Here is a 26,385-nt window from a genome sequence, read left to right as displayed (position 1 = left end):
AAAAAAAAAAAAAATTTAACCTGGCAGCTTAGTTGTCTTAAGAATAAACAGTCCACACATCTTAAGAATTAGGTTACTCTAATTCTTAATTAGTAATTAGGTTACTCTTTTTTTTTTTTTTTTTTTTTTAAGTTTCATCATGACCCTTCTCTATGCCTTCTCACAGTATTTGGTGACACCAATGTCTCTTACCTATGTGATTTTTTTTTTTTTTCTTTAAAATGAGTTTTACATTGTGGTAATGTATTTCTATACCTTGACTCTATAGTAACCAGGAAATGTATTTCCCATCCAGTTTAGAAAGGCAAAGCAACTCTTGTAATCATATTTTAATGGCTCCCTCAAATTTAGTGGAAGGAGAGGACCAGTTTGAAAATGGTTAGCTCTAGAATCTTACCTTGTAAGAGCTTGGACACATTTACAGAGGCAGTGTCCCAGGCAGAACATGTAGCATGACTTTGAAATAAATGAGTATCTAAAATAGTGACTAATAATTCTCTTTATTTGTTAGGAAACTGAATAAAATTACAAAATTTATTGAGGAAAACAAAGAAAAATTTACACAGCTAGATTTAGAAGATGTTCAAGTTAGGGAAAAATTAAAACATGCTTCAAGTAAAGCCAAAAAACTGGAGAAACAACTTCAAAAAGATAAAGAGAAGGTAGGTTTTGAAAGAAATCTTACAAATTTCATATCTGAATATCAGATTTAATTTTCATGGATGTGCCACTCCCTCATTTTTTAAGCAAATGAGTTGGGATTCTGAATATTAAGTGTTCTAGGATTTATCTCTGATTGTGACTTTTTTTTTTCTCCAAAGGTAAATTTTGCATTCATTGGCTTTGAGATTTAGAGTTTATGTTTCTGTGGCATATATTGTTGGGAAAATACTTATCAAGTCACCAATTCTATTTGATAGTAAACAACATAGTTTTCCTTTTCTTAATGTAATGGTTTAAAGAGATGTTTTTGGTTATGTATTCTGAAATTTTAAAAACATTACCTGCCTCCTAGAGAGTATCAGAATAAGAGTTCTCTCTTGGAAAGGAGGGAAGGGGAAACTCAAAAATCTACAGAGGGTGGATTAGCTATTCTGAGGTTTTAAAAACGATTAAGTTTGGAACAGAACGCATTATTTCCTAGGAATCAGTCCCTAATGATCAATTGGCAGTCTTTCAAACTATTTTCATAACTAACAGATATTAATAGATATGACATCTAAGTCCCTTCTCCCAAAAAAGGCTTTGTACCATATAATTACATGTTAGTTATAATATAGGCTCTCCTTTATGTTGTATTTTTCCAAATGCATTTGTTTACAAAATACTTTCCACTCAGTATGGGAATAAATCTTGGGCAAATCAGTGTTTGAGGGTCATCATTTTTGGGAAATGTTGAGCTCTGGTGCTGGATAATCTGAACAAACCAACGTGGATTTGAGGGTAATGCTTAAATTGGACAGACTAAGCCAACTGTAACTCTTATAGAGGTATTAGTCTTTAGACATCAAATGTCAATAAGTGGTTATTACCAAAGGTATTAATGGAATAAGATATTACTCCTACTTGGTGACTCTGGAAGGGTAATGTGAAAGATTTTAGGATTTCGGGGAGGCCACGGGGTGTAAAAGTCATCCATGGTAAGTTTCAATATACCATGAAGGACAGTTTAGGAAATTCCACATAGCCAGAGTATATTAATTGGTGAAGAAGGATAGTTATAGCCTGAAAGTAGAACAGAAGGAAGAAAGACCTGAACGCCAGCCAGGGAGAATTCTCTTCCATAACAAATGAGGAATTCATAGAATTTACTGTTAAATTAAGAGCACAGAAATTGCAGTAAATGGTTAAGAAAGTATTTGCTAAAGCCAGCTAGTTCAAGTCAAATTACAAAGGAAACCACAAAGACTTAGAGGATACTGAGAAATGCTTTTAAATAAGCCAAATACTGATGATACTGGATAGCCTAAAGGTACATGCTCCTCCAAGTTTAAATTGTTTTACAATCTTAGGTTGAAGAATTTAAAAGTATACCTGCCAAGAGTGAGAAAATCATAAATGAGACAACAACTCGAAATAGTGCCCTTGAGAAGGAAAAAGAGAAAGAAGAAGAAAAATTGAAAGAAGTTATGGATAGCCTTAAACAGGAAACACAAGGGCTTCAAAAAGAAAAAGAAGTAAGATTCTTTATTAGTTGGTGTCTAGGTGACTTTTTTTTAACTTGAAGAATGTTTTTGTGTGGTAATAGTAAAAACTCAACTGTTAGAAAAATTTTGGACTTACAATATCTAGCATTCATAAAAATAGCTTAAATTCTTTTTGTTTTCTACTTTCCCATTTAAAAAAAAAAGTTAAATGAGAATTTATGGTGGAGGCAGGAAATGCCCTTATTTGATTTCATCAAATAGCTTTTTGTCTTCTCTTAATTAGTTAACACCTGTAAAAACATGGAACCACACTAACCACAAGTTGATAAGTACCTTTCTTTTCTCCTGTAGCACTTGTATAACAGTTTATGGCTCTTGAGTCAGTTCTTGGTTTGAAATCCTACATCAGTCATTATCTCTCTGTATAGGCTGTTAGGTCTCAAAGTCCTCTTTCTCAAGATGGAAGAAAATATTACCCATCTTGTGAATCTTTTTAAAAATAAAATGTACATACTCTTACATAAAGTGCCTAGAAAGTAAGAAATTAATAAAAATATTAGCTATTTTAGCACTTCATTAATAGGAGTATGAGGTTGTCATATTGATATGTCTTATCAACCCAATGAGAGTATAAAGCATGAAGCTTAGCTGTCTTTGTTTATATTCACAGCCTTTTTGACAGAACTGAGTATGCTGAGTAGAAATTGTAAAAGGTGCACCTGGGTGGCTCAGTTGGTTATGTCTGACTTGATTTGGGCTCAGGTTGTGAGTTCAAGCCGCACATTGGCCTCTGCGCTGACAGGGTAGAGCCTCTTGGAATTCTCTCTCCTCCTCTCTCTGACCCTCCTGTGTATTCTCCCTCTATATCAAAATAAATATATTTTAAAAAAGAAATTGTAATAGATAATACTAATGAGTTGAATTGATTTACGTTCCATAAGTTATGTAAGACTTAAGTACCTAAGTTATAGACTTCTATACAAACTTTGTTAATTGTACTTCAGTAAAGTTGTATTGGGTTTGTGGGCTTTTTAAGCTACAGATTTAATAGATTCTGTTTTGGAATGGGGCATGTTCTAATGCCATACTACAGAACTTTATAACATGCCCATGTGATAAAATGGCAATAGGTAATGCAATAGCTTTCATGAATAGTATATATGGATACAGATTTTCACATTTGCTCATCTAATACATATTGAGTACTTCTGTGTATCTTGGCAACGTGTATTAATGACAAAGCCAGGACACCCATCCAAGTGTCTTCATTCCTCAATATAGTAGCTAAAAAGAGGTTCTGCCACTTGAGTGATTGCATGACTTTGAGCAAGTTACTTAAACTGTAGCCTGTTTCCTCAAAATGAGCATAATTATGATATTCACCTCATGAAATTGTTATCTTCAAGAATTCATATATAACATTCGTAATAGGCCTAGAACATTGTGAGCAGTGTGTACTTGTGTGTTAGTGTTCATGGTTTTTACCATTTGACATTTAAACTGATTATCTGATGATTTTGCACATAACCCCATGGTCCTGGGTCTGTTCCCTTATGTGCAAAACAAAAGGATTAAGCTTTTGTAAGTGCTTTCTTACGCCATTATTCTAATAAATAGATCCTTTCTACATAGTTATGGTAGCCCCAAATTTCTGCTCACTTGTCAAATATAACCAGTTTCGAGTATTACCTGGCCTTAACCTCTAAAATTTACAAAGGTTCATGGGGTGCCTGGGCAGCTCAGTCAGTTGACCATGTGACTCTTGATTTCAGGTCATGATGTCACAGTTTGTGAGATCAAGCCCCTCGTTGGCTCTGTGCTGACAGTGCAAAGCCTGCTTAGAATTCTCTCTCTCCCCCTCTCTCTGTTCATCCCCTCTTCTCTCTCTCAAAATAAATATATAAACTTTAAAAAGTAAAATTTACAGGGGTGCCTAGCTGGCTCAGTCATTTAAGCGTCAACTTTGGCTCAGGTCATGATCCTACAGTTTGTGAGTTCGAGCCCCGCGCTGGACTCTGTGCTGACAGCTCGGAGCCTGGAGCCTGCTTTGGATTTTGTGTCTCCCTCTCTCTCTGCTCTTCCCCCATTCATGCTCTGTCTCTCTCTCCTTCAAAAATAAACATTAAAAAAATTTTTTTAAATTAAAATAAAATTTACAAAGATTCTCAACATAAATCTACTTGAGGAAACTTTCTGCTGAATAGTCTTTACACTTAGCCATTTCAGGTAAGGTAATGTGGAATACCATGGATCTAGAGTTTACACTCAAATTTTTGTTTTTTGAACCCTCATTTTTGTTGGTGTTTTAATTTCCAAAAAGCATATTTACATCTAGTTCATTAAGTGCTTGTGAAATCAATTGGGAAGAGACTATGTACAGTGAACATTGGCAACCCGGCAAAAACTATTAGTGTGTTCAGCTTGTAAGAATTATTTATTTTTATGTATTATGTTTGTAGAATCTTTAAAGTTGAATTCAAGATGTATGGTTTCCGTTTCAGCTTAGGTTTGAAAACATGTATTTCAGATTTAATGGAGTCCATCGTATTTTAACAGAGTCGAGAGAAAGAACTTATGGGTTTCAGCAAATCAGTAAATGAAGCACGTTCAAAGATGGATGTAGCTCAGTCAGAACTTGATATCTATCTCAGTCGTCATAACACTGCAGTGTCTCAATTAAGTAAGGCCAAGGAAGCTCTAACTGCAGCATCTGAGACTCTCAAAGAAAGGAAAACTGCGATCAGAGATATAGAGGCAAAACTCCCTCAATCTGAACTGGAATTAAAAGAGGTAAATCTTTGCTTCTGTATTTTTTCTGAATATTGTTTATCAATCCAAGTTTTCAATTTATATGTTTGTATTTATATATTTTTTAATCTAAACATCTGAACTGGCATAAATGTGTAAGAATGAATATATAAACCAATTAGTGTAATTTTTTCTGATATTGAATTTATGGAAGTCATCAGGGAATTTCATGACCAATTAGAATTTTAATGTAAACTTAAATTGTATTCAGTGACCACTTCTGTCTTGTTGGTAATTCAGTTTATTTGGGGGGTAAATTATATTTGTAACTTGAGCTTTTACTTTATACTCTTGACTGGTAATAGAGGTAATAATTTAAAGCCAGGAGGGAGGAAGAATGTCAGGAAAAGTGGTTGGTCTAATTTAAGAGATTGAGAAACTGAGAGTTTGGGGATTTATGTACGTGTGTATGATTCCTTTTGTTGACAGCCTGGCATTTTTGTATAGCAATAGTGCTATTCACCTACCATATTCCCTTTCATTTCAAAGCTATGATTTTTTAAAAAGAAAATTACATATATAATAAATATCTTTCATTATTTAGAATGCAAAGCACGCTATAACCATAGTCCTGCCCAGTCCCTTAAATTCTGGGTCCTATACCAACGTCTGTTTTTGATTAGTGCAGACCTTAGGAATTGGAACACACTTATGCATAACTTTGTGGTATGGAACTGAGATTTCCACGCACTAGCTCTACTCGTTCTATCAATCAGTTTACTACTAGAACCATATTGCACTTAGGGTCCTTGTTATTGACCCAAATAATTTATATTCCTTTAAAATAGAAAACCCATCCATATTTAGAAACCCACACCCAGCAGTTTGGAAGTTTAGTTCTGGTTCAAGTGTTTTTTATTGGTCGTCTTTTTTGAGGCATTACAACTAATTCTATGCTATTAGAATTAGGTTGGGCGTATGTTTCTGGGATTCATTTCTTTTTCTCACTTTTAGAAAGAAAAAGAACTTGAAAAACTTACACAAGAAGAATTAAAATTGAAAAGTTTGGTTCGTGATCTTTTCCAAAAAGTTGAAGAAGCAAAGAGTTCCGTAGCAATGAATCGAAGTAGAGGGAAAGTCCTTGATGCAATAATTCAAGAAAAAAAATCTGGCAGGATTCCAGGAATATATGGAAGATTGGTAAAGTAGATTTATTTAGAAATGGCTCAAGATACTGTAAATAATTTTCTTTCTTTGACTTAACTATAATACTGAGTTGCTGTAACATTCATTTTTGTTTAAAAGACCTTTTTGCTCTTAGTACTCAGTCATGGTAAAATTCTTTGTGGTATGGATTATCTCATATTAAACGTAGTTTTTTATCTTTTAGTTTTAGATAACTACCATTTAGTACCAAGAAGGAAAAAAACTAGCAATGATAAGGAAATTTAACAAAACCACTTTATTCTTTTTTTAAAAAATAAAGAATTTGATAAATTCTGGATTTTATACCATTATACTGAAGATTGTGGCTAGAGTTTAGGGAAATCGGGATAAGGCAGAAACCCAAGGCTAGCAATAGTGGAGACCATTACTGCTCTTGAATTTGAAGAGGGAAGGGAGCTGTAGCCATGGCTACAGGGTGGCCAGAAGGAAATGGGGAAAATATTTCAACCCCCTTCAACTCCTACCCTGCCATCTCTAGCTGTTACTTCACATTTTCTAAAGCTTAGAAAACCAAGGAACCAGTTAGTGCAGTCCCTGAGTCAGCCTTCCAGAGAAAGGAGAAAAGAGAATGATTTGTAAGTGCAAATGAAAATTACCGAGCAGAGTTGCTTCCATGTCTCCAGGCCGTGTGACTTACACCTTATTTACTTGGGAGATATAATTTGAATCTCTTCTTTTGCTTTCAAAGAAAAAGCTAGTCTGTATGAATGCTGCTTCATGGCTAATTAATAGGTTGATAAACAGGCAAATATGTTTTATGGGGACTTACATAATCTTAGCTGGCTTTCAATAGTTCAAAAAAATTTTTTTTTCTGTTTACTTATTTTGAGAAAGAGAGTGCACACAAGCTGGGGAGAGGCAAAGAGAGGGAGAAAATCCCCTAACAGGCTCCATGCTCAGCACAGGATTTGATCTCCCACTGTGAGATCACAACCAGAGCTGGCCACTTGACCAATTGAGCCACGCAGGCGCTCCAATTTATTTATTTATTTTGTTATTTTTTAGAAAGCAAGCAAGAGCAAGGGAGGGAGAGAGGGAATCCTAAACAGGCTTCACACTGAGTGTGGAGCCCAATGCAGAGTTTGATCCCACGACCCCAGGACCGTGACCCAAGCCGAAATCGACTCAAATGCTGAGCAGTCGAACCACCCAGGAGCCCCCAAATTTCATTATTTTAGGAAGTTATTATTTTGCTTATGCTGTAGTGCTTTTAAGGTCGACAGATTTGAAAATCTTTACATTGTACGTTTTTGTTTTCATGAAACAGTTCATTTTGTGCTCATTAAAAATCCAAACTTTGCATATCTTAAAAATTTTTTTAAAGGTGCATTAAAAACTAGTAGTGATTGAAAAAAGGGGAAGGTTGAGTGAGAGGAACACATATTTTTCATTGTGTACCTTTTGTGTTTTTAAAAACCATGTGTAGGGGCGCCTGGGTGGCTCAGTCGGTTAAGCGGCCGGCTTCGGCTCAGGTCCATGATCTCACGGTCCTTGAGTTCGAGCCCCGCGTCGGGCTCTGTGCTGACAGCTCAGAGCCTGGACCCTGTTTCAGATTCTGTGTCTCCCTCTCTCTGCCCCTCCCCCGTTCATGCTCTGTCTCTCTCTTTCTCAAAAATAAATAAAACATTAAAAAAAATTTTTTTTAATAAATAAAAATAAAAACCATGTGTAAGTATAGTTTTTCAAGTAAAAGTAACTTGAAAAATATGTAGGAATTATAATGAAATGATCCTGTGCCTAATTATTGATTGTGCAATGATTTTTTTTCTCCCTGCCTCTTATTATTAGGGAGACTTAGGAGCAATTGATGAAAAATACGATGTTGCTATTTCATCCTGTTGTCATGCATTAGACTACATTGTTGTTGATTCTATTGATACAGCTCAAGATTGTGTGAACTTCCTTAAAAGACAAAATATTGGAGTTGCAACCTTTATAGGTTTGGATAAGGTAGGTATTCATAATAAGCTACCTCTAATTTAATTTTAAAGTACTAAATTGTTTTCTGTATTTGAACTCTAGCTTTTTTCTTTATAGTTATTTAGTGAACAGCTGGTAGGTTTTGAGGATATTTTAGGCCGTGGGGTTATATAGTTGTAAGAAAAAACCTTGCAATGCCTCCCTTAAAGGAGGAATATACATTCTGATATCAGAGTGACTGATAGCTTGGCGTTTCTAACTTCCATCATCAGTAACTGCTTTTAATAAAACAAAAACCTTCACAGAGATAGAATTCACGTACCACAAAATTAACTATTTTAAAGTGTAGAGTTCATTGGTTTTAGTGTATTTATAAGATTGTTAAATTATGACCACTAATTTCAGAATGTTTTCATCTCATACTCATTCCCAGTCAAAACCTATCTCCTGCCATCTGCAGTTTGTAATCTGCTTTTTGATTTACCTGTTGTGGATATTTTGTATAAATGGAATCATACAGTCTGTAGGTTTTTGTGTATGTTGTCGTAGGTTTTCAAAGTTTATCCATGTTGTAGCATGTATCAGCAGCTCATTCCTCTTTATTGCCAAATGATGCTCCTTGTGTGAATATACCACATTTTGTTTATCCATTCGACAGTGATGAACATTTGTGTTGTTTCCATGTTTGGGCTATTATGGCTAATTGCTGTTATGAACATTCATACACAGATTTTTGTGCATACCTGTTTTCAGCTCTCTTTGGTTAATATCTAGGAGTAGAATTGCTGGGTTACCTGTTAACTATTTAACATTTTGAGGAACTGCCAAACTCTTTCCCATTGTGGCTATACAATATCCTACCTGTAATGTATAGTTTCCAGTATCTTTACATCCTCACCAACACTTGTTTCTACATCTATTTTATTATAACCATCTTAGTGTTGGGTATGTAGTGGTCTCTTACTGTGGTTTTGATTTGCATTTCCTGATTACTAATGTTGAATATTTTTTCATGTGCTTATTGGGCATTTGTTTATCTTCTTTGAAGAAGTATCTATTCAAATCCCTTGCCTATTTGTTCATTGCTTTATTTGTCTTACTAGTAAGTTTTAAGAGTTTTTTCATATATTTTGGGTGCAAGTCTCTTGTCACATATATGTTTGCAGATGTTTTCTCCCATTCTGTGCATTGTCTTCACTTCCTTGACAGTGTCCTCTGAAGCACAGTTGTTTAAAATTTTAATCATTTTGTCAAATTTTGTTTTAAATGTTTTGTTTAAATGTTCTTATGTTTTGTGTGTCATATCTAAGAAACTACTGCATAATCCAAGCACATGGTGATTTACCTCCTGTTTTCTTCTGAGTTTTGTGGCTTTAGCTTTTACATTTTGGTTTTTAGTGCATGTTCAGTTAATTTTATAACACAGAGTAAAGTGTACCTCTACTCTTAGATGTAGATATCAGTTGTTTCAGCACCACTTGTTGAAAAGACTATTCTTTCCCCATTGAATTTTCTTGGCATCTGTCAAAGATCAACTGACCATAAATCTGAGGGTTTATTTCTGAATTCTCCATTTGTCTATATATCTATTCTTATGAGTACCACACTGTTTATTTTAAATTATTTTATTTATTTTTTAATTTATATCCAAGTTAGTTAGCATACAGTGCAATAATGATTTCAGTAGATTCCTTATTGCCCCTTAGCCATTTAGCCCATCCCCCCTCCCATAGTCCCTCCAGTAACCCTCTGTTCTCCATATTTAAGCATCTCTTATGTTTCATCCCCTTCCGTTTTTATATTATTTTTGCTTCCGTTTTTATATTATTTTTGCTTCCCTTGCCTTATGTTCATCTGTTTTTTATCTTAAAGTCCTCATATGAGTGAAGTCATATGATTTTTGTCTTTTTCTGAGTAATTTCACTTAGCATAATATCCTCTTGTTCCATCCGTTTAGTTGCAAATAGCAAGATTTCATTCTTTTTGATTGCTGAGTAATACTGTATTGTATATATATACCATGTCTTCTTTGTCCATTCTGTCCATCAATGGATATTTGGGCTCTTTCCATACTTTGGCTATTGTTGATAGTGCTGCTACAAACATGGGGGTGCATGTGTCCCTTTGAAACAGCACACCTGTATCCCGTGGATAAATGCCTAGTAGTGCAATTGCTGGGTTGTAGGGTAGTTCTATTTTTAGTTTTTTGAGGAACCTCCACACTGTTTTCCAGAGTGGCTGCACCAGCTTGCATTGCCACCAACAATGCAAAAGAGATCCTCTTTCTCCTCATCCTCGCCAACATCAGTTGTTGCCTGAGTTGTTAATGTTAACCATTCTGACAGGTGTAAGGTGGTATCTCATTGTGGTTTTGATTTGTATTTCCCTGATGATGAGTGATGTGGAGCAGTTTTTCATGTGTCGGTTGGCTATCTGGATGTTTTCCTTGGAGAAGTGTCTATTCATGTCTTTTGCCCATTTCTTCACTGGATTATTTGGTTTTTGGGTGTTGAGTGTGATAAGGTCTTTATAGATTTTGGATACTGAACCTTTATCTGATATGTCATTTGCAAATATCTTCTCTCATTCTGTCAGTTGCCTTTTAGTTTTGCTGATTGTTTCCTTTGCTGTGCAGAAGCTTTTTATTTTGATGAGGTCCCAGTAGTTCATTTTTGCTTTTGTTTCTCTTGCCTCTGGAGACGTGTTGAGTAAGAAGTTGCTGTGGCCAAGATCAAAGAGGTTTTTGTCTGCTTTGTCCTCGAGAATTGTGATGGCTTCCTGCCTTACATTGAGGTCGTTCATCCATTTTGAGTTTATTTTTGTGTATGGTATAAGAAAGTGGTCCAGGTTCATTCTTCTGCATGCCGCTGTCCAGTTTTCCCAGCACCACTTGCTGAAGAGACTGTCTTTATTCCATTGGATATTCTTTCCTGCTTTGTCAAAGATTAGTTGACCATATGTTTGTGGGTCCATTTCTGGGTTCCCTATTCTGTTCCATTGATTGGAGTGTCTCTTCTTGTGCCAGTACCATATTGTCTTGATGATTACAGCTTTGTAGTATAGCTTGAAGCCCGGGATTGTGATGCCTCCTGCTTTGGTTTTCTTTTTCAAGATTGCTTTGGCTATTGGGGGTCTTTTCTGGTTCCATACAAATTTTAGGATTATCTGTTCTAGCTCTGTGAAGAATGCTGGTGTTATTTTGATAGGGATTGCATGGAACATGTAGATTGCTTTGGGTAGTCTCGACATTTTAACAGTATTTGTTCTTCCTATCCAGGAACATGGAATATTTTTTCCATTTTTTATGTCTTCTTCATTTTCCTTCATAAGCTTTCTATAGTTTTCAGTGTATAGATTTTTCACCTCTTTGGTTAGATTTATTCCTAGGTATTTTATGGGTTTTGGTGCAAATGTAGATGAGACTGATTCCTTGATTTCTCCTTCTGTTACTTCATTGTTGGTGTATAGGAATGCAACCGATTTCTGTGCATTGATTTTTATATCCTGCAACTTTGCTGACTTCATAAATCAGTTCTAGCAGTGTTTTGGTGGAATCTTTATGGTTTTCTATATAGAACATCATGTCATCTGCGAAGAGCATATGTTTGACCTCCTACTGGCCGATTGGATGCCTTTTATTTCTTTATGTTGTCTGATTGCAGAGGCTAAGACTTCCAATACTATGTTGAATAACAGTGGCGAGAGCGGACATCCCTGTCTTGTTCCTGACCTAGGGGGAAAGCTCTCAGTTTTTCCTCATTGAGGATGATGTTAGCAGTGGGTCTTTCATTTATGGCTTTTATGATCTTGAGGTATGCTCCTTCGATCCCTACTTTCTTGAGGGTTTTTATCAAGAAAGGATGCTGTATTTTGTCAAATGCTTTCTCTGCATCTATCGTGAGGATCATGAGTACCACAGTCTTAATTACTATAGCTTTGTAATAAGGTTTGAAATCAGTAGTTCTCTAATTTTGTTGTTCTTTTTTTAATTAATTTTTTAATTTTTTATGTATGTTTATTAATTTTGAGAGAGCATGTGAGCAGGGAGGGGCAGAGAGAGAGAGGGAGAGAGAGAATCCCAAGTAGGCTTTGTTCTGTCAGCACAGAGCCCGACGAAGGGCTCAGTCTCACAAACCATGAGATCATGACGTGAGCTGAAATCAAGAGTTGGATGCTTAACCAACTGAGCCGCCCAGGCACTCCTAATTTTATTCTTTTATATCAAGATTGTTCTAATTTCCATATGAATTTTAAGATTAGCTGGTCAGGGGTACCTAGGTGGCACAGTCAGTAAAGCATGTAACTCTTGATCTCTGCTCAGGTCATGATCTCATGGTTCTTGAGATCGAGCACCCCTTTGGGCTATCCACTGATGGTGTGGAACAACCTTGGGATTCTGTCTCTCTTCTCTGTTCCTCCCCAGCTTATGCACACTCTCAAAGTAAATAAACTTTAAAAAAAAAAAAATTAAAGATTAGTGGGTCAGTTTGGGGGGGAGAGGGAAGGCAACTGGGATTTTGATGCAGGTTGAATTGAATCTATAGATCAATTTGGGTTGCCATCTTAACAATTTTAAACCTTAACAATCCAGGAACTGGGGCTGTCTTCCATTTATTTAGGTCTAAATTCATACTATAATATTTTACAGCATTTAGTGTATAGGTCTTTTGTTGTTAAATGTATTTCTAAGTTTTTTGGGGTTTTCTGTCTTGTTTAATATGATACGATAATTGGAATTTTTTAATCCCACTTTTAAGTTATTCATTACTAGTGTGTACAAGTACAATTAATTTTTATACATTGATCTTGTATCCTACCAATTTGCTGAATTCATATTAGGTTTAATAGTTTTGTGTGTGTGCATTCCCTAGGATTTGTATATATAATATGTCATCTGTGAATAGAATTTTATACTTTTTAAATAATGGTGAAATAATTATGCAGATATTCAGAACCTTGTATACATGTTCTTACATGTTACATGTGTATATTATGTAAGTAATACCCTAAAGAAATGATACATTCTGTTTTTCTTTCCTTTTTTTTTTCTTTTTTTAACTTTTAGATGACAGTATGGGCGAATAAAATGACCAAAATTCAAACTCCTGAAAATACTCCTCGGTTATTTGATTTAGTAAAAGTAAAAGATGAGAAAATTCGCCAAGCTTTTTACTTTGCTTTACGGGATACCTTAGTTGCTGACAACTTAGATCAAGCCACAAGAGTAGCATATCAAAAAGATAGAAGATGGAGAGTGGTGACATTACAGGGGCAAATCATAGAACAGTCAGGTAATGAAAGTGTTTTTCCTGGGGCGCCTGGGTGGCTCAGTCAAACATCCAGCTTTGACTCAGGTCATGGACTCGCGGTTTGTGGGTTCTAGCCCTGCATCGGGCTCTGTGCTGACAGTTCAGAGCCTGGAGCCTGCTTCAGATTTTGTGTCTCCCTCTCTCTTCTGCCCCTCCCCAGCTTCTGCTCTTTCTCTCTTTGCCTCTCAAAAATAAATAAAAATAATTTTTTTAAAAATTTTTTTAGTTCTTTTCCTGACATTGAGTTTATTTTTATTTAATCTTGTTGGAATACAGCTAAGTCTGACTTCTCTGTTTTATAGGTACAATGACTGGTGGTGGAAGCAGAGTAATGAAAGGAAGGATGGGTTCATCAGTTGTTGTTGAAATCTCAGAAGAAGAGGTGAGCATATATAAAATTAGAGTCAGACTTTTTTTAAAGCCTTCTGATGTGTAACATACATACTATAAAATTAAGCCTTTTTAAGGATACTCAGATTTTAAATTAACAGATTGGATTTTGTATAAATGATATATGTAAGCTGTGGGATTTTTTAAATGTAAAATCCTTTAAAGTTCTAAAAATAAAACATGTTAATTTAGAAAGTATGTGCTCAACATATGTATCTTTCTAATATTACATTTGGATCATATGGACATTTCATAATTTAATCAATCATTATTTAACATTTAATGTTTTTTCACATATAATTGGTATAGTCCATGATTGTTGGGTTTTTTTTTTTTTTTTTTTTTTTTTTTGTTTTTTTTTTTTAATTTATTTTTGGGACAGAGAGAGAGACAGAGCATGAACGGGGGAGGGGCAGAGAGAGAGGGAGACACAGAATCGGAAACAGGCTCCAGGCTCCGAGCCATCAGCCCAGAGCCTGACGCGGGGCTCGAACTCACGGACCACGAGATCGTGACCTGGCTGAAGTCGGACGCTTAACCGACTGCGCCACCCAGGCGCCCCCATGATTGTTTTTTTTATTTCAAAATAAGTATAGCAAAGATTTCTGATATGCATTTCCAAGTTTTATTTCAAAATATTTTACATGCCCACAAGTATGAGAATGTCAAGATGCCTAGAAAAAATTACTGTGTTCCGTTATCAGAACACTATACTTTTTCCTTGGATACTGAGCTTTTTCCAAAGAGGTGTACCTTGATTTTTTTCCCCATATTTTGAAATAGTTTATATCCTTCCACTTAAAATTTTGAATGGTATAAATAGGTGACTGTGCAACACTTAAAATTGTCTTTCCATCTGATTCTGTGATACAGAAATTAGTTTGACCATCTCCTAAGCTTTAGGATTGGGGTTTGGAATGGGGATTTTGGTTTTGTTCTAGGCTTTAAAATCAGAAGTTGGGGTTTTCTTCATTCCTAAATTGATTTCGCTATTAATCTGAAATGACTCTTAGAGAAAACTTATTTCACTGGTACTCTTTGTAGGTAAATAGAATGGAATTACAGTTGCAGAAAGACTCTCAAAAAGCAGTGCAAATCCAGGAACAGAAAGTACAACTGGAAGAAGCAGTAGTTAAGTTAAGGCATAATGAACGAGAAATGAAGAATACACTAGAAAAGTTTACTGCAAGCATACAGGTACTCTTTTATTAATATTAGCTAAAGCTATTGGAATTCAGTAGCATTTGGCAGAAGCGTTTTGTTGTTTGCTTATAATTTTAGAAAATAAGGGAGAAGAATGGTTCTCTAGGTGGAAGGCCTGTCTCTTGATTTCATTTCCCTGAGTGTTAAAGTCCCTATTGCAGTTTTCCTCCAGCCACGGCTGTTCTTTGTTTGCATTTATACACCTTGGAAATGTGTCTTCCCTTAATATCTGTGTAACCCTTTAATTTCATTCTCTTTTCAAAGTAGAATGTTTCTTAATTATGAAAAAGCAGTGCATACCCCACTGATTTAAAAAACAAAAAACAATTTGCCGGAAATATCCAAAAGATGATTGCCCTTACAGTTTATGTATATTCTTCAACTTTTTGATATAAATACCTAGTCTGTGTTTATGTCCTATATTTATACAGATATGTGTATAGATTTTTACTGAGTCATGTTAATTTTTCTTAGTAAATTGTGGTTTTCTTTCCAAGCCAATGTAAATTTACTTTTACAGCTGCATTTGAGTGTGTTCTTTATGTCACAATTTGATAAATGCTTTTCTATGTTATTATGAATACTGCTATGTTTAAAATATCCTAGTTAGAGGCTTCTGGCTGGCTCAGTCAGTGGAGCATGCAACTCTTGATCTCACTCTTGTGATTTCGAGCCCCACATTGGGTGTAGAGATTACTTAAAAATAAAATCTTTAAAATAAATAAATAAAATATCCTTGTTTGGTATATCTTTATGTACCCAATTATTTCCTTAGGTTAGATTCCTAAAATTATGGTTATTATCCACTATGTGTACAGTGTTAAAGGTATTGTTGTATGATGCCAAATTGTCTTCAAATAGATGGTTCCAATTAATTTACTTTTAGTAGCATATGTAAATAATTATTTTTCCAAGTCTTTGAAAACTAGGAGGTCTTCACTGTGTTTTGAGTTTGCTATTCTGTACCTAAAAGTGGCATTTTAACTTGTATTTGTGATGAATTACAAATTTCATGTGTTTGTTGGCCATTTTCATGTTTTATGTTAACCATTCATGTTTTCTGCTCTTTTCCTATTAGTGTTTGACTTCTTAAAGATTTTAAGTGTCTTTTTTTATTCAAAGTGTTTAAGGCAAATATCATTGTTATAGTAAGTTAAAATAATGATCTGTAATGTTAAAACATTTCTGTAGCGTTTAAGGGAGCAAGAAGAATATTTGAATGTCCAAGTTAAGGAACTCGAAGCTAATGTGCTTGCTACAGCCCCTGACAAGAAAAAGCAGAAATTACTAGAAGAAAATGTTAGTGTTTTCAAAAAAGGTATGTGTATGTGTTTAAGGGTACACACTTCCTTCTTTTTTTTTCTTTTTTTTGAGATTGCCAAAAATAGGTTTTTAATATTTGAAATGTTTAAAATAGTTTGTAGAATAAAAATAGCAGTTGTGTACTTATGTGCAAGTCAGCTGCTCTGTTTTATAGTTTCTATTATTCTTTTTTTTTTTTTTTTTTTTAATTTCTTTTTGAGAGAGAGAACGCACAATTTGGGGAGGGACAGAGGGAGAGGGAGAGAATCCCAGGCAGCTCCAACACGGAGCTTGACCCCACGAACCATGAGACTATGACGTGAGCCAAAATCAAGTGTTGGAAGCTTAACCAACTGAGCCACCAGGCACCCTCTATGATCTCAATCTTAAAAGGTTATAAAGTAAGTACTACTAAGTACTTCATTTAGCCAATAAGAAAACTTAAGGCACAGAATGGTTTATATAATTTGCCCAAAGTCGTCATATATATAGCTTGTAGAGGAATTGAGGACCAAAGCAATCTGATTCCAGAACCAGTGCTCTTAATTTTATACTTTGTGTACTTTGGCTCAGTCTTACCCTTCAAGATAATAGTTATTTTATGGATTTAGGAAACTGAGTATCTGGGGAAGCTAAATCACTTTAAAGCACACAGGAAATAAGTGGTATACACATGAAGAAAAACAGTCTTTGAAAACTTAAAAAACATGTTTTCCTTCCAGAACTTTTTTCTTTTGTACATGTAAATATTGTAAGTGTTCTACCAGTATACATAAAGCAAGAAAGGGAATTCATAAGCTTATAGCCAAAATTGGCTTTGAAATTTAAATCCCCTGATCATGCACTTGAACAGCCCTGCTTCTCTTTTCATGTTAGCTTCAATCAAACAGATGTGCATCTTATTGCAGGAGGGGGAATGATAGGTTATAATTAGATCCCTTCCTGGCTTACAGTATTTTAGCTAGTGAACAGCAAACACAGCCTTTTGTCACATCCTCAGGAAAGACCCCTGTTACAGTTTAATTTGTGAACCCAGGAGGGCACATACTGATTGTCCAACCAAAGAACTAGTTGGGGGCTAGGGCGCTTGGATGGCTCAGTCAGTTAAGCTAAGCATCCGACTTCAGCTCAGGTCATCATCTCACAGTATGTGAGTTCAAGCCCCATATCAGGCTCTGGGCTGGCAGCACAGGTCCTGCTTTATATCCTGTCTTCCTCTCTGTCGATTCTCAAAAATAAATATTAAAGAAAAGAAGAACTAGTTGGGGTGGACTTGTAGTAATTATTCAAATGCTCCAAAAATGAGTTTTTTTCCAACAGAAAAAGAGATAAAAAGATATTAAGTAGACCTACTTTGCACATTGAATATTCACCAGTACCCATATTAACTTTATTTTTTTTTCTCCCAGATCTTTCTTTTTTAAGTTTATTTATTTTGAGAGACAGGCTAGGTGGGTCAGAGAGAAAGAAAGAGAATCCCAAGCAAGCTCCGCACTGCCAGTGCAGAGCCTGACACGGGGCTCAAACTCATAAACCGCAAGATCATGACCTAAGCCAAAATCAAGTGTCGGACAGTCAACTGACTGAGCCACACAGGTACCCCTGTCTACATTTTTAATATTAAGACATTCACGGGGTGCCTGGGTGGCTCAGTTGGTTAAGCGTCCCAACTTCAGCTCGGGTCATGATCTCACGGTCTGTGAGTTTGAGCCCTGTGTCGGGCTCTGTGCTGAAAGCTCAGAGCCTGGAGCCTGCTTCAGATTGTCTCCCTCTCTCTCTGCCCGTCCCCTGCTCATGCTCTGTCTCTCAAAAATAAATAAACGTTAAATTTTTTTTTTTTTTTTTTTTTTTTTTTTTTTTTTTTTTTTTTTTTTTAAAAACATTCACTCAGCATCTGCTGCTGGCCATGACCAGGTTTGTTTAAGTGCCGGTGATTGAGCAGTGAACAAAATGAAGTCCTCTTTTTAAGGATCTCACGCTTCAGATTAGGAAGCTAAACAAATACATTGCTTTTTGTATTGGGTGGTGCTGAGTGATAATAAAATCAGGGTTCACAGGACAGGGTGGAGATAGGGAATCACAGTGGTTAGACAGGCCTCTACTAGAGAGACTTAAGCAGAGAGACAACAGAAGTATGAGTGCTATGTGATACTTGGGAGAAGAGCATTTTAAGATCATAGAGGTACATAGGCCCTGAGGCAGGAGTATGCTAGGAGTCTCCAGGAACACAAGGAAGCCAAAGTGGCTAGCGGAAGAATCCAGATAATGTAGGGCCTTATAGGCCATGTCTCTGAGAGAAATAGCCACCAGAGTGATGTACGGTGGAAGCGGCATCGTGTGACAGGTTCCCCCCCCCCCCCCTCCTCTTGCATTTATTTTGGATCTGTATTTTGTTCTTGCAGACACATTAGCTTAACTCTTTCTCTACACAGTATTTGTTGTGACTGGTTTGGTGGTACCCAATTGTCAGATGAGCAGCCAAAAACGTATGTGTGTCATTTATAACAACATTTTCACAGAGACTACTGGAATCTGTATTTCATTCTTATTTGAAAAGGAAGCTTTGACTTTATTAGGAGCCCTATATATATATATATAGCTCCTCTCATGGAAATACTGGCTATTATTAATAGACTAACACTATTGGGTAATATCAATACTGTTAATATCTTCTGTGAAGTACTCATTTCTGCAAGTATCTCTTTAAAATTAAATTTCATTTTAGAATTTAAAATTAATTTAAAATTAAAAATTTTTTAGAATAGCTGTTTATAGAGAATGGGGGGGAGGTGGTTATAGAATAAAGGCTTCAAACTTATAGATTACATATGCCACATAGTTTTTCCTTCTACTTCTAATAGACATGCTACTATAGATATTAAAAAAGAAATGCATGGTAGATACATACTTAAAGAAGAAAATGTTCTGAAAGTTGGAATCTTTCCAGGGGCATTCTGGCCCACCCCCAGTATAAGTTGTGGTGCCAGCACACATAGTAGCTGGTGTTTTGACCCATAAGTGAGCAGAGCACGCAAGTAGCTTAATGGAATTTTAATTTCAGAGAACATTGCCACTGTGAGCAAAATAATTCATTAAATAGAGTATTTTGGGGGGTGGAGAGGGATTACGAGTCTTGGCAATATAGAACTTTTAAATGTGTGTATTTAATAACCTTAGGATAAAAAGACGCTACAGAAGGCCAAAAAGAAGACATTAGTTGTTTTTTGTTTCAGGAGCCAAGTGGTGATTTCAGAAATGTAAAAAATGAGTTGTTGGAATCCAACTCTGATAATGTAGGACAAAAAGGGGAAATGGTAAATTAATGAGATATGTAGACTTGTTGGAATTAACAGCCTACCTGACGAAGAAGAGACAGTGGAGGGGAAGCAGTCATTAAGTCCTCAGGCAATCCTGTTTTCAGCAAATCCTGCCTGCCTCCTATGCCAAATGCCCATATTCCTCCTGTAGGAGCTTTGTGGGATTCTTTCCATAAGTTAGCATTTCTGTTTACCTTTCTAGACATAAGATAGCTTGAACTCATTTTTTTGCCACCTGTCATTCTTCCTATATTGTATAGTGATCAGAATTCAAATATGGAGAAGAGATTCCACCCTGGCTAGTGTAATCGGGATCTGTGTAGTGTATGTGTGTGTTTAAGAGAGTATTAGACTGTTTACAGAATCACTGGGTGGGATAACTAAAGAAGGAAATTCTAGGTTGAACATCTAAGAATGATATCTAGAGCCATTCTGTAGAACCATCAAAGGAACTATACTGCCTCTTTTATAATTGGAAAGTCATGTCTCAAATTGGGAAGATGGCACTGCAACTACTAACAATAGAAGCACATTGCATCCGTTCTAATTCACGCCATCAAAGTTAGTGCTATTGCCTGTCAGTATTCACAGAGCTTTTGACTGAACACCAGAATTTCTAATGCCACCAAGAAAATACAAATTTCTGTCACTGCTTGCCAGCAGAAACATGTTCATCACGTATGCCTTACAAATTATGTGAATTTTTTCAATTGAATGGACCCTAATTATGTCTGAAGCCTAGATATGAGGGAATCTGAGAAATCAAATTTTAGTTTTCTGTGCCATAGAGAAAACTGCCAGTTCATCCTCCCTCCCCCACGTTGTTACAACATGTGAGGGAATACTTTAAGTTAGGTTAGCAAAATAAAACAACCACAGTTCTTTTTTATCACAGACAAGTTAATAGGCACATAGTCTGAGGGCAAAAATCATTATGAGACCAGTAGTCAGTCAAGGAAGTACGTAAGAAAAAGTTGCAGAGATTTTTGGAAAATGCCTGAGGGCATGAAGCCATTAAACAGGGTGTGCTTATGGTTAAGCCAGGTAATTTAACCATGTGTTATAATACCATTTGTTCTGACATGGGGTATTCTAGTTTATTTTGGGGGGAGGTATTCTAGTGGGTTTTTTGAGATTCACTTTGCCCAAATTTGTAAAATTTCTTTTGCATGCATCAGGTTAAGTCATATGACTGAATAAGTTTACATCTAACAAGTGATGTGTGTGAACCTAGAAACATGGAGTTCTTTCTTTTTATTTCAGAATATGACAGTGTGGCTGAAAGAGCTGGTAAAGTAGAAGCTGAGGTTAAAAGATTACACAATATCATCGTGGAAATCAATAACCATAAACTCAAGGCCCAACAAGACAAACTTGATAAAATAAATAAGCAATTAGATGAATGTGCTTCTGCTATTACTAAAGCCCAAGTAGCAATCAAGACTGCTGACAGGTAGAGAGTATGTGTACTACCTAACTTGTCATCTTGCTACCTCCACTGTGGAAAAGGGGTTTATATTTAAATGTAATGCCCTTCAAACATTTCCACTGTTATTTATTAAGCCTGTCTGACATGTTTTTACCTAACAGGACTTTAGTAAAGGGAAGCCTATAAACATTTATTTTATGACCATTTTTGTGTGTGTTTTAAGTGGTAAACAGGTATGCCGTGACATACAGAACTCCCCAGTTACTGTGTGCACATAAAAATTAGAGTTTTGTTTCTCTGGCTTAGAGGAATAGATGGTTGTTAATTTAAATAGATTTAGATCTTAGGAAAATAAGAGGTAAAAACGAGACCTCTTGGCAAAATTGTCTTGGCAACTTTCTAGTTTACTTGATTATTCCATTGTCCCAACTCAACAAAAAGTTATTAACCATTCATAGATTTTGTTTTTATTTTTTTAAATTTTTTAAAATGTTTGAGAGTGCGAGCGGAGGGAGGAGCAGAGAGAGAGGAAGACACAGAATCAAGCAGGTTCCAGGCTCTGAGCTGTCAACACAGTGCCAGATGCAAGGCTCAAACCCATGAACTGAGAGATCATGACCTGAGCCAAAGTCAGAAGTTTAAACGACTGAGCCACTCAGGCGCCCCTCATAGATCATGTTTTTAAATTAATTTTTAGAATATTTATTGGTGTTTCTAAAGAATTAGAGCTAAATTTAGGTATACAAAATGTTGAAATGTAAACAACTGTTTCTTTTATCTTAAAATTATAACAGATTGCATATTGATTATCTGGTTCATTTGTGTATTTGGTTCGGAGATAAAGCACTAATAAGCCATTTGTTTATGTTAGGAGCAGAAGTTTGCCTAAACACATTTGTCAAAGTAGAAGTAACTTTTTTAAGGGAAAAAATAGTCCTTGTTGCCCTAACTGGGAGGTAATTTTTTATTTGAGTGTATAACTTCATGGGTATAGAGATTTAAGAATCTCCAGTCTGATAAGACAAAATAATAATTCAATGGACAACTTTGCTTCATGATCTAAGTTTCATCACCTTATACTGAGAGGTTAATATACAACATCTCAGAAGTGTTATGTATAACATAAAAACCAAGGATGGTTTTAGTAAATCATTAATTTTAACATCTGTGATAGAATTAATATCATTAATATCATGGCGTTTGTTGGTAAGTTGTCAGAAGCAAGATAAATCACACGTTACTACATCTTTAATACATCATTTTGCTTGTTTAGAAATCTTAAAAAAGCACAAGACTCCGTCTTTCGCACAGAGAAAGAAATAAAAGATACTGAGAAAGAAGTAGATGATTTAACAGCAGAACTAAAAAGTCTTGAGGACAAAGCAGCAGAGGTTGTGAAAAATACAAATGCTGCAGAGGTAAGATTTGAAGACAGGAGTGAATGGTATTTGAAGCAATTTAAAGGGTTGGGATATGTGACATCAGCTTACACAGTAAGCACACAATAGGTCAAAACTTTTATAGCTGTATTGTACAATAAAAATGAGTACTGTATTGTAACTTTTCTGTAAATAAACTGTAAAATGCATGGGATATAGGAAGAGATTGCAAACTTCATCTCTAATGTGAAAATACCTGTTCTTTCCATTTGGGAGGGTCCTACCTATAGTAGTTCTTCTTGGTTTCTAGGAATCCTTACCAGAGATCCAGAAAGAACATCGTAATCTACTTCAAGAACTAAAAATAATTCAAGAAAATGAACATGCACTTCAAAAAGATGCACTTAGTATTAAGTTGAAACTTGAACAAATAGATGGTCACATTGCTGAACATAATTCTAAAATAAAATACTGGCAAAAAGAGGTAAGATTGTTATCATTTAGTTAAATATAACTTTAAAATATCCTTTATGAAAAAGAGCTGTTTTTTGTTTCCGTTTTGTGTGTGTGTACTTTTGAGATGTTATGATTCTTAATTCCGAGAGAAAATCACTAGATTTATAGAGAACATAGTAACATATGGTAATTGTTATATACAGAAAAATCTGAATAATGGGTACATTACTCACCATCTTCACCCCAAGGCTGATTCAGAGGTTTAACAGAAGACTTCATGAACACTTCGGAACACTAGAAATATTTTTCTTGGAGTCTTTTGAAAAATAATTGCTACAGAAATTAGCCACAATTCCTTAGAATATATTGTTTTAGTAGATAGGTAATTTGTCATGTTGATATAATTTTTTTAAACAATAAATTACAGTTCTGTGACATCCCTAATGCTCATCTACACTGAACTTTTAGATTTCAAGAATATCATTGCATCCCATAGAAGATAATCCTCTTGAAGAAATTGCAGTTCTGAGCCCACAGGATCTTGAAGCAATCAAGAATCCAGATTCTATAACAAATCAAATTGCACTTTTAGAAGCCCAGTGTCATGAAATGAAACCAAACCTTGGTGCCATTGCAGAGTATAAAAAGAAGGTATGAATAAACTGTTAATGATTTAGTCAGATTCTTTTTAGTCCTTAGCCTAAATTGTCAACTTTAATTTTATATAATTAGCAGCATTAGCTCTCATCTCAAATGAATAACTGAATAGGTATTTTTCTCATGATATTTTTTTCATAGGAAGAATTATATTTACAGCGGGTAGCAGAATTGGACAAAATTACTTGTGAAAGAGATCATTTTAGACAGGCATATGAAGATCTTCGGAAACAAAGGCTTAATGAATTCATGGCAGGTTTTTATATAATAACAAATAAATTAAAGGAAAATTACCAAATGCTTACTTTGGGAGGTGATGCTGAACTGGAGCTTGTAGACAGCTTGGATCCTTTCTCTGAAGGAATCATGTTCAGGTTTGTAATTAGTACTGAGTTTTGGATCCTCTTGTTAACATATCTCTACATATTCTCCAGACTCTATATTTTAGGGGTGGGATGTGAAGGTTAGAGCTACAGCTTGAGTGTTTTATTTGATGATAAATACTAATTCATTTACATACGGGCAGTTTGTTAGCATAAATCTTGGGCAAGCGGCAAATATTTAATTTTACACAATATTTGTCTAGTTCATCTTTTAATTTTTGAGCCATTTCAACTTAACATCAAGATTTTAAAATTGCAAAGCAAAAACATATGTGCTGGAAATGGAAGAATAGCAAGAAATATTTACTGACTTGCTATTTAAATCTTAAGATTTTGGTAGGTGTTCCTGTGTATTCATCCTCCAATAACATTTTTATAAAATAACCCCAAAAAGTTTAGATTTGTGAAAAGCAAATTAGAGATCCCCGAGGAAGGTGGTAGAAGCCATTTATGGAAAACCGACCATGAAGTCGTTACCTGTGCAAGTAATTTGACTAATAAGAGATTTTCTTAATTCAGTGTTCGACCACCTAAGAAAAGTTGGAAGAAGATCTTCAATCTTTCAGGAGGAGAGAAAACACTTAGTTCATTGGCTTTAGTATTTGCTCTTCACCACTACAAACCCACTCCCCTGTACTTCATGGACGAAATTGATGCAGCCCTGGATTTTAAAAATGTGTCCATTGTTGCATTTTATATATATGTAAGTAATCATTTAGAGGTTTTTGTTCTGAGAATTTTATTAGGTTCCCTAACAATACACATGGAATTCATTGACTTATTTCTTACTTTTGAGCTTTTCCCCTGTACTTTAATTCCATGTCCTATGATATCAGAGACCAGGTCCTTTATTTGAACCAAGTACTTCCTTTTTGGACAAGTAAAATATAAATTGATAATGTAAAGTAGCAAAAAACACAACTAGAATCTCTGATCTTCTGCCTAGATATTATCTCCACTAGAAGACTTCTGGCAACCATGCTTCCAAAAATACCCAAATGCTTCTCTTATCTACTGTGTCATGAATTATCCATGCCATCATTCATGTTCATGTTAATTATCAAAGTAATGTTGAATTGCAAAAAAAACCATTTCAGGGAAGTCAAATTTAGATGTTGATTACAGGAATACTTGTTATTACTGAACACTTCTAACCTATTTTTTTTTTTTCCTCTTTAGGAACAAACAAAAAATGCCCAGTTCATAATAATTTCTCTTCGAAATAATATGTTTGAGATCTCAGACAGACTTATTGGAATTTACAAGACATACAACATAACAAAAAGTGTTGCAGTAAACCCAAAACAAATCGCATCTAAAGGACTTTGTTGAACTTGTTTATATCCAGGATTCCTCAAACTGAATTCACATAGATTCAGCCTATTGTATTATTGAGATTTTCTCTTTGTAAAGGATTATAATATGAAGTACATACTCCTAAACTGGATCATGTAACTGGTTTTTATGCTATTAGGAGACATGTTATAAGTCTAATAAAATATTCTCTGTACCTGCTTCTTAGGCTGTAAGAATCTGACAGTTTGGTAAACAGCAGCAGGCTATGGAGAAAAGTAAGATGCCTGCAGGGTGAGGTGATTTGTCCTTAGTCCCAAGTTGTTGCCAGCAAAGTTAAAATTAAAAGGAAGTTCATTGATGAGCAATAAAGTTCTGAACTAGAGCATGTTAACCAAGAGGCAGCAAGCATACCATCATGCATCTTTGACCTACACGGGAAAAGCCTACCAGCTACTTAATTGAATAAATTCTTAAGGTATTCTATTTAATTTACTAATTTAGACAATCATTGTATCTACAACCCAAACACTGGGAATGTTTTGTTTTTTTAAACCGTTGTGAATTCTGCATGATGAGAAATATTTTATGTGCTTTTCTAAAACTTGTGTTTAAAACTTCCAAGAGAACCAGCAAACTGAGACAGTATCTGAGATAACTCATCAGTTGAAAAGGAATGAATACCCACTATCTTTGCCTCATAAAAATATGTAGGGGTTAACAGCTTCCTTAGTATAAATGGAAATTATATGCTGTTTGTCTATCCAATTACCAGGGTTTTTTTTCCCCCGCTTTAATTTTCTACACTGCATTAGCTCAGTGTTATAGTGCTACTGAAAGTTGGCAACCACTTGGTTTTCAAGAGGAATTTTTTGGTATTGATTAAAAAGTCTTTGCCCTATTTGATTTCTAGATATTGATCCTAAGGAATTAAAACTAAAAGCTCTCTATTCAATGATTGTTTAGGTACTAAAAAGATCCAACAAAGATGGTTTGTATCATAACGGTCATTAAATATGTAAATACATTAGCATGTACTTAAATAAAGTAAAATCTGAAACTCCAGTATGGTCATTTGTTTTAAATCAAGATTATATAGAAGGGAAAAGTAAAACTATAATCATGCTTTTTCAGTGGGTGAGAGTAGTGGTAAATGGAATTTAACTCTTACTACATGTAGAGTTAATTCCCATAACCTATATGAATTCCAAAGATACCACTCCTG

At 35.2% G+C, this 26,385-nt stretch overlaps 1 protein-coding gene across 1 annotated transcript in view; it reads left to right on the top strand.

Moving 5' to 3' along the window:
- Positions 1–26,225, top strand: part of SMC4 (structural maintenance of chromosomes 4) — a 46,477-nt gene extending 20,252 nt beyond the window's left edge. The window contains exons 9-24 of the mRNA XM_060639094.3: positions 512–662; positions 2,013–2,177; positions 4,704–4,937; positions 5,910–6,095; positions 7,911–8,072; positions 13,108–13,333; positions 13,654–13,733; positions 14,786–14,938; positions 16,136–16,262; positions 20,827–21,016; positions 22,266–22,410; positions 22,682–22,855; positions 23,296–23,478; positions 23,626–23,858; positions 24,387–24,570; positions 25,047–26,225. Of these exons, the coding sequence (XP_060495077.2) occupies positions 512–662; positions 2,013–2,177; positions 4,704–4,937; positions 5,910–6,095; positions 7,911–8,072; positions 13,108–13,333; positions 13,654–13,733; positions 14,786–14,938; positions 16,136–16,262; positions 20,827–21,016; positions 22,266–22,410; positions 22,682–22,855; positions 23,296–23,478; positions 23,626–23,858; positions 24,387–24,570; positions 25,047–25,199 (2,746 nt within the window). The 3' untranslated portion in view covers positions 25,200–26,225. The remainder of the gene's footprint in view (positions 1–511; positions 663–2,012; positions 2,178–4,703; positions 4,938–5,909; positions 6,096–7,910; positions 8,073–13,107; positions 13,334–13,653; positions 13,734–14,785; positions 14,939–16,135; positions 16,263–20,826; positions 21,017–22,265; positions 22,411–22,681; positions 22,856–23,295; positions 23,479–23,625; positions 23,859–24,386; positions 24,571–25,046) is intronic.
- The last annotated feature ends 160 nt before the right edge of the window (positions 26,226–26,385 follow it).

Source organism: Panthera onca, chromosome C2 (assembly GCF_046562875.1).
Source record: "Panthera onca isolate mPanOnc1 chromosome C2, mPanOnc1 haplotype 2, whole genome shotgun sequence".
Taxonomy (NCBI): domain Eukaryota; kingdom Metazoa; phylum Chordata; class Mammalia; order Carnivora; family Felidae; genus Panthera; species Panthera onca.
Note: the sequence above shows the minus strand (reverse complement) of the source record. Positions and strands in the feature narration are given on the sequence as shown.